Source organism: Alexandromys fortis, unplaced genomic scaffold (assembly GCF_014885135.2).
Source record: "Alexandromys fortis isolate MF-2015 unplaced genomic scaffold, M_Fortis_MF-2015_v1.1 scaffold_371, whole genome shotgun sequence".
In the NCBI taxonomy this organism is placed as follows: domain Eukaryota; kingdom Metazoa; phylum Chordata; class Mammalia; order Rodentia; family Cricetidae; genus Alexandromys; species Alexandromys fortis.
In genome coordinates this window covers 433,482-442,308 of record NW_026068266.1, presented here as the reverse complement: position 1 = coordinate 442,308, position 8,827 = coordinate 433,482, and the positions used below count along the sequence as shown (strand labels likewise).

The 8,827-nt window shown below is 47.8% G+C and overlaps 1 protein-coding gene across 2 annotated transcripts in view; it reads left to right on the top strand.

Annotated features, from left to right (window-relative positions):
• Positions 1-2,248: 2,248 nt before the first annotated feature.
• The window catches only part of Srgap1 (SLIT-ROBO Rho GTPase activating protein 1), a 294,864-nt gene continuing 288,285 nt past the window's right edge, over positions 2,249-8,827 (top strand). For both annotated transcript variants that reach the window (XM_050131872.1, XM_050131871.1), the window contains exon 1: positions 2,249-2,394. In XM_050131872.1, coding sequence (XP_049987829.1) covers positions 2,328-2,394 — 67 coding nt within the window. In that variant the 5' untranslated portion in view covers positions 2,249-2,327. The remainder of the gene's footprint in view (positions 2,395-8,827) is intronic.

Sequence of the window (8,827 nt, the reverse complement as noted above, 5' to 3'; positions counted from 1 at the left end):
TTAGAATAGAAGCTTTCTTAGTCTGCACCCCTGTGCAGTGAAACAAAAAAGCAAATGCTTTGGGGCTGGAACCGAGCTGGCAGCTGGCACAGCTTAGCTAGAAAGCACGAAATCCTGGCTTTCGTCTCCAGCACCACACATAACCAGTGTAGGACTGTGATTTCAGCATTCAGGGGGTAGAAACTGGCATCAGGAGTTCAAGGTCATCCTTATCCACTAGCAAATTTGAGGCCAGCCTCAGCTACAGAAGATCTTATCTCAAACAGACAAACGAAATTCAAGGCCAGCCCAGTCTTGTGTCCAAAATAAAAGAGCCCTTCTTTTCTGTTACAGAAGGGAACATCACTAAAAACTAAATTGATGCAATGAGCAATTTAAAAAATGCCAACCCATTGCATATATATGACCCTTGCATATGTTTAAAAAGTATTTTTCACCTCCAATCGTACCTAATTTATTTGAGTGTATTACCCAAAGTAAAATACATCTTTTCTCTGAAATGCGCCATCTCCTCACTAAAATCGCCAACTATTTACTGGTCAACCCTTAAACACAGGAACTGGGGGTGTGGCTTAGGGATAGCCTCGCACGTAGGAGGCCATTGGTTATGCTCCATGGCGGCAAAGTAACAATCAATTGCTGAAGTACTACTATTCTGCGATTTCTTACTCCCAAACTGCCTCATGCACATAGCCCATTTTTCTTTCCCCTCTCTGTCCCCAGGCACTATACTTGAATGAGACTATTTTCCCTACAGTATCACCAACTGCCTGTGATTATTTACTTATGCAAATAAGTAAGATCCTTTAGGACAGGTGCCTAATGCCTATCTCCGCCCCCTCCCGCCCCTGCTCTTAGCTCGTGTTTGGTAGCACCAAGAACTAATGTTCATCACTGACTACGGGAATGAATGCTCAGAGTCTAAAAGTCTCTACGACCTTTAGATCTCGCAGTGGAAACATTTGGGCAACAGATATGCCTTGTCGTATCACTTTGATAAATCAGGATCACAGCATTTGGGAAATTAATTTGAGAGGATCCAGGAAAGGTCTAAAGGGTAAAAACAGCTGGATGAAAGCTAGCAAGAGTGACTGATTCCTATTATACCACGCTTTCTCTGCCATCCTAGTATCTGAGATGCATCTAGGACAAAGAATGGGATGGTGTCAAGAAGTTTTCTTCCCTGCCTCAACTGTAGAGCTTCATCCCCCTATTTTTAACAGGAAGACCTTTCGCAATCCAATGCTCAGTTTTCCTCCTGGGATCCAGCATCTTGGAGTCTATTACGGATGACCCAACTCAGGACTTCAACCATTGGATAAGATCGTGGCCAGAGCCCAGCTGGAAGGCGGCAAGGGGGTTTGTTCCCAAGTTCAGTGGGGTCTCCTGGCGAGCAAAGCGCAGGGGGCGGCGCCCAGGGCCGCCGTTGGGTGTGCAGAGCTCCGCTCGGGTTGGCCACCAGGGGCAGCCATCTTCCAGGACGAACCCAGTGCAAGGCCAGGGCGAGGGCGGAGAAGGGTCGGCCCAGGAACGCCGTCCCCTCAGGCGACAGGACCCCGCCTCGCCTGAGTCCTCTCGACCGGGCGCTCAGAGCCTAGGGCCAAGCGAGTGACTGGGCGGCCGCCGGGCGGGGGCGCGGCTCCGGGTGCGCGTGTCGTCGCGGCCGCCAGGGGGCAGCAGCGGCCAGTGGGCGGCGGAGAAAGAGCCGAGGCGCCCGGCGACTGAGGCGGCAGAGGACCCTCGCGGCGCCGGCTCCCGAGACGCGAACTCCGCCGGGGCTGAACCGGGCGCGTCCCATCGTCGCCGCCGCCGCCCTCCGAGTCCCGCCGAGCGGAGACTCGTGGGGACTGTCACCCCTTCGGCCTGCCGGGCGTTGGCACGGGCGGCAGCATCCCAAGCTCGGGGCGCAGGCAGGAAGGGAGGTGGCGGCGGCGGCCGGCGGGGCGCGACCCCCGCGCGGGTCTCAACAATGGTGCTCGGCGCTGGCGCGATCTCCGCGTCCGCCCCGCGGCCGTAGAGGAAGCGGCCGGGAGACGCCCCCCGCCACACGCTTGCCCGCCCGAGTTTGCGCGGCTGGCCTCACCGGCTGGGGCTCCGCTCGCTCGCCAGCGCCCAAGGCGGCTCAGCCCGGAGCTTGGTGCCGGCGCCGGGCTCTCTCTAAACGCTCCTCTGCCTCCTCCTCCTCTCGCTCCTCCCGTCCCTCCCGTGGGTGCTGCCTCGGGCTTCTCGGCGAGAGGGAGTACAACTCTCTGCCTCTCCAAGGAGACCGGCCGGTGACCACCCGACCAGAACTTGCCCATTGAAAGCAAGCCCGGAACAGCCGGAGAATGTCCACCCCGAGCAGATTCAAAAAGGACAAAGAGATCATAGCCGAGTATGAAAGTCAAGTGAAAGGTAAGGATGGGAGCGGCTGCCTCGCTCCTTTTGTGTGCCTGCTTGTCATTGTGCTCCTGGAGTTCCCGTGTGTAACTTGGTTGTCTGCGTGGGCGGTAGGTGGCGAGGGGACAGCTCGGCTCCTGGCTGAGCCCCCAGGGCGTCCTATAAGCCAGTCTTAACCTGATCAGACCCACTGGGACAGGATACCAGGTGGCTTCCCCAGGCTGGAGCTCCTATCTCCAACGCTGAGACAACTGGCTGGAACTTAATCACCTTCAGCTGGCGATTTACTCAAAGGCCGGCAGCGCCCAGAGTTCCTGCCCAGTTGTCATCATCCCCCCCCCCTTTTTTTTTATAAATGTGAAATCATTGTCACGGCATATTTTTTCTATGGAGTCATTTTGGTAAAGTCTGAACGCCTTAGTGGTCGAGCGCCTCGCTGCTGAAGGCTGCTTCTTCCGACAGACATGCACACTTTTCTCTGTTAATTTAGTAGGGCGAGTCCCCTTTATGAAATCGCTCTCTCCACGCCGTGCCACTTAAACCTACAGCGACTGCTGGAATCTGACTCCTCCTTTTTTAGCAGGACTCGGGTGCCAGCCTTCACACTCACAGGAGGATATTGCTTTATCATTTGCTGGAGGGCACTTGCATATGAAATGAAGGCTTGAGTAGAGGAGTGAGTGGTTTCAGTTCATTTGCATAGCCAACTAACGAAGGCAACCTAATTAAGGTGGATTGAGCCTTTTTACTTTCTGTGCTTCATACTTCTAAAAATATATATTTTTTTCTTCCAATTCAAGTGTTTTGTTTTGCACTGGGTGTTTTAATAAACATCTAAGTATTTGCGCCCCTCCCATCCCCCCCCCTCATGTGTGGTCTTTCTGTATATTTCCTGATGAAGACAATGGATGGAGTGTTGAGATCACTGCTGCTCAGTGGTGCATTTAGTGCAAAGTTGGAAAAGATTGCTCTATCAACACCTGTGTGTATACCCTGTGTTGTGAAAGGGAAAGGGCTGCAGAGCCTACACTAACTGTGCTTGCCTGGGGAAAGGCTGGAGCCACTGTGTTCTTTTGTATGAGCCCTGGAGAGGACTTGGGGCCAGGGAATCCTGGGTCACCTGAGTGGGAAGATAACTCAAGACAAGTTCCAGTCAAACAGGACACACGTTTCAGGCTGGCCTTTATAGTGGAGTTAAGTATTTTCTGCAACCCAGAATTCTTTCTGCCTGTCATGAAGACAGTTTATACTCCCATGAACTCTTAACATTGATGCTGAAGTTATATTAGCAGAGAATTATTTCCTTAAGTCAGGGAAACTTTCTAATGAGGCGAACAGTTTTCCTCTGTATGCCCAGTGCAGCCTAAAGCCTTTCATTGACAGGCAAGGGCTCCTGCTCAATCACCATTTCCCTGCGCAGGTTTTTGGTTTTCCTCATGGCTCTTTGTGGCAGGCAGGTCTTCCAGAAGTGGCAATCTGGTTTGCTTACTGCTGGGAGTGCTTCCTGGCATACTTCCTGTCCATAAACCTCTCTTGGTTTGGGTATCTCACTTCAAGCCATTTTGACTGCATTTGACCCCTTCCTAACCAAGTATTTGAATATTACCATAATTTCTTCTGGGGGGGGAGTTCTGTGATAAGCGGTAGCTGGAGTATTTGAGAGTATAAACCTTCTTTATTAAAGATAAAAATGGGATTTGTTATAATGAATCAAATCTAAAATTAAGGGAAAATGATGAATATGGTGGAAGGTATTTCTGAAATAACTCAGACCCACGATATGTGACTTTTACCTTACTCCCTTCCATTGTCCACACCCAGTTCTAGGTTTAGGACTTCAGTGAACCTGCCCAGCCTTGCCTGGCCCTGCCCTGTGGCCAGACTTTACCCTGCCTGTGTCCCCACTGCTGAGGAACCTGAGTCTCTATATTCATACGCAAACATGGGAATCGGCTGTCTTAATTCAGTGAGGTCAGTCCCAGCCACAGGTTCACCTGTCCTCCTGGGCGAACCCTGAGAGTGAGAGATGACAGTTCACAGCGCTTAAAGCTTAAAGCCAGCTGTCCTGTGAAGCAGACCCCCTCATGGAGGAGAGCCCGAGACACCTCTGGGGGGCCCCCATCCTCTTCCCTTCCCTGCTGCCTCTTCAAGGGGAGTGCAGGCACCAGGCCAGGACTGAGATTTGTGATTTTGGATAACCTACTCTTTTAATCCCAGCTAGCTCCTTCATCCCATGCTAAACAAAAGAAGCAGCCTCTTCTGTTGCTGAGAGAAGAACCTGCCTTTGTTGGCTGCATTGGGTCTGTTCCCAGTGAATGAAGCCACCGGCGTGAACCCAGGGTAGCTTGGGCGGGCAGGCGAATGGATAGTTCCGAACCATTTCCATTTTAGGTGATTTTTTTTTTTCACCTTCTAACTTTGAGCCCAAGACTCTTGGGGTATTGTTCTTTCTTGTTACCTCCCATTTCCCTGACAGCCACTGGATTTACCTCAGAATTCCTGGTGTAGTATTCGGATCTGATAGAATAACTCAAGTTCCTAGATTTTATCACTACGGCTGCTTGCAAAGGCTGGGAGAGCAAGACTACCTGGAGCTGTCCTCAGCCTCTGGTAATAACATGCGATTTCACGTGTGTGGCCGTAACTGCATTTAGTTCTGTGATTCATGTTGGATATGTCTCTTGTTTGTCTCTGGGGTGTGGTTTTTCTTATCTATGAGGAATTTACATTTTCTCAGTCCTTAGGGTCTTTGAATCTAATTGAAGATGTCATGAAAATTCATATTAATTGCTTCATAAAATGTTCAGGCTCTTCCCTTCTTTTTTTTTTTTTTCTTTGCTGTCCTGATGCAGATGGAATCATCTTTGCTTTTAATTTTTTCCGTAATGAGTCAATTGAGTTCTTGGGAAATCAAATTATAATTCAATAAAGAATATGGAAAAATAAAACCGTGATCAGATAAATATAGAAGAAATTTGTAAAATGAAGTAGGAGTTATCCAGATAGTTAAAGAACAGCTCGGTAGGGGCAGAAGCGTACCTATCAAGCCACCGTTGAAAGAGTCTGGCCATGTCCCATGTCAGCCAGCATCTCAAACACAGAACCAAGAGAGACTTGGAGGGGCTAAGGCAGAGACCCTGTTCTTTATAAAAAAGAAACAAAGGGCAGGGGAAGAATGGAGAAAGACAGAATCTTGAGAAAAAAATGTCGTGGTTGGTATTAAAACGTCAGCATGGTGACAAATGCATGAGATTCCAAACAGTTCATGGCTGCTCCTCATCACCTCTGGCAAGCGAGGAGACTGGACCGGCTCACAGGAGCTTGAGGATTACCTGGGGGTCTCTCCGAGCGACCTCAGTAAATCTGTAGAGAAAGGATCCACGAGTCACCTAAGTGGAACCTGAAGCAAGAAGCCATGCATTTCTGAGGGGACACTAATGAGACACGTTGGTTTTAAATAGCACGCATTGGTTGTTCGGAGTGGACAGCCATGATCTGCTGCATCTCCTAGGATGGGAACCTGACCACAACCCATAGCACAGAAAGAACCGGGAAAATCAATGCTCCCTTGGCCACTCTGCTACCTGGGATACAGGAAGTACACTTCAGTGCCATCTGGAACATAATGGTGTGGGTTCATGCCATGCCGTGAACTTTAAGAGGGAAGTTTTAAATGCTAGTGTTCCCTGCATGGTCATGGAATTTGCTTTACTGTTGCCATATGACTGGAATGGAAAAGGGCAACTGTTTGAATTAGGAACTAAAAGTTTATGGTTGGGAGGGCCTTCAGATGTTCTTCAGTTGTTCTGGCCAGCCCAGTCTTTCTTAAGATGCAGAGAGGCCTCATGACAGCTATGTAATTGTACAGTTTGCTTCCAAGTGTCCCTGGAAGGCAGTACTAACCCCCTGAGAGGATTTGTTCCTTGAAGACTCACAGTTGAACCCAAGTGTGTGTGTGTGTGTGTGTGTTTGTCGGGGTAAATGATTCCAGTTATTAAATTATCTCTGGGTTTATTCCCCTCCTTGCCAAGCTCATTTCAAGGGACCACAGTGCCCAGAGGCAGCTTCACATGGTGACCTGTAAGGTCAAGGAAAAGTGCACGGTGAATGTGCACCCACGGTTCTGTTGAAACATTGCAGTCACTGTGATGAAGCCATTTGCCTGACTAACTTTCCAGATGGTTCTAAGCCAACATGTAGTTGCTGGGAATTGAACTCAGGACCTCTGGAAGAGCAACCAGTGCTCTTAACCACTGAGCCACCTCTCCAGCCCGCTGACTAACTTTCCTAACTACAAAATACATTGATGAACACTTTTGTAGGCCAATTTGAGCAAACATCCTTCCCCCTGAAGGGGATAAAGGTTAGGGTACGGCACAGACCAGAAAACCCCAGCTCCAACCATCCCCATTTCTTTGGCCTGGGTTGACCAGGAGGAGCACGCTGTGTTAGCCCTGTGTGGGGTTTCTGATTGTGGCAGAGCCTTGACTTCCTTTTCTTTCTATTCTTTTCCTCCTCCTTCTTCTTGCCCTTCCTCCTATTCCTACTTTTCTTCTTCCTCGTTGTCTCCTTTTTGGCTGACCTGGAACTTCTCTAGCCGAGGATGACTTTCAGCTCCTGACTCTCCTACCTTCTCCTCCCAAGGACAGGGGTCACAGGTGTGCTCATGCTTGTGAAGTCACACCTACCTCGTCTTCCTTTGTTCATGCTACCTAGCTGACAAATTAAAAAATAATAATAATAGTTTGTGTTTCTTGTCTGCTGCATTTGATAGATAATTACGTGAAGACACTGTTACTTCTGGGTCCAGAGCTGCTTTCTTGTTTATTGACAGCCGACACATTGCTACCCTGTTGACTTCTCAGGGAAGATGGGACACAGTTTAAGCGCAGGCGTGGAGTTAGCTATCTACTAACTCCACTTGTGACATTGAAGATGCGGCTTCTTCATCTACAAGACGTGGATAATAATAATAGGACTGCCTTGCCTTAGTGGGGTTGCCCTGGGCTGATTTGTGGGAAACGTTCAGCCCAGGCTTAGCACATAATACACGCTCAATAAATGTTAGTCATCGTCGTTGTATAATTATTTCCTTTGTGTCTTACCTAACTCTTGTTGTGTTCTGATTTAAATAAGTCTTTTGAAATCCAGATACCTAATCTCCAGTCTTCCTACCTAAATGGATTGTCTGCAGGGTGGATCTTGACTTAGCCTGAGAAAGTACATGGACCATAGAATGGATTATATTTCCTGGTGGAGCAAAAAATAGGAATTCTATGGGCATGAAAGACAAACCCCGAGCTCTTTATAAAGGTCTATTTATTTATTTTTATATGTATATGTGCGTGCTTGCATTGAGTTTAGGTGAACCCTGTGGGTGCAGATGCCTGCAGAGGCCAGCAGAGGGAGTCAGATAACCTGGGGCTGGAGTCACAGGCCATTCAGTGTGGGTGCTGGGAACTGAACTTGAGTCCTGAGCAAGAGCAATAAGCAGACTTTTTTTTAAAAATCAGGTTTTTAAATTTAATTTAATTTTATGTGTATTGGTATTTGGCCTGCATGTGTGTCTTTGCACCACATGCTTGTAGTGCCTGCAGTTGCCAAAAGAGGGATCCTCTGGAACTTGAGTTGCACATGGGGTTCTGTAGGTGCTCTGAAATGAACCAGGTCTTCTGTAGGAACAAAGAGCCGTCTGTCTCTCTAGCCCCTCTAAGCACTGTATAAGGTGGACTTTATTCTGGGTCATTATTTGTTTATTCAAGTGCATACTCTATACTACTAACTCTAAAAGTGACTTTCCTGAGATTGGGTGGCCATATTTGTTTAGGACTTTGTATTCGATTTTTCTCTATTTCCGTTTAATGATGCTACCTGGGAAATGAAAACTGTAGACCACTGGCTGAGTTTACCTGTGAGTGAAAGCACTCCTGTGAAGTCAGTAAAGTCACTGACTTAATGCCATAGTGTCTGAGAAAGAGCCACACTCTGCAGCCTCAGCTGGGCTTGCACTTGCTCTGAGCAAAACACAGCTCGGGACCTGGGTCTTCATGGCCCTAAGATTTGGGATTACAGTGTGCACAGCCACACTCAACCCCTTTCAGAGTCAATACAGATTTTTCTTTTATTTTATAAATTATTTTAGAAATGAGAATTTCTTTTATGGCCAATTTGCTTCCAATTCCCTAGAAAGGAATTCTTTATGACGTCATTGTTGATGCCTCTCCCCCACCCCTTGTACAGGGCTTCACGAAACATTTACTGAATGTTGAGAGTCGAGTGTAGAATAAATATTTGTTTATAGTGCAAATTACCATGGTTCATTCAGAATTAGAATACCGAATCCTCCCCCACCCCCAAGTATGACCACAACATTAAGTAGAATTAAAATTGTTTTCTAACTTCTTTTTTTTTTTTTTTTTTTTTTTTTTTTTTTTTGTTTTTTTTTTTT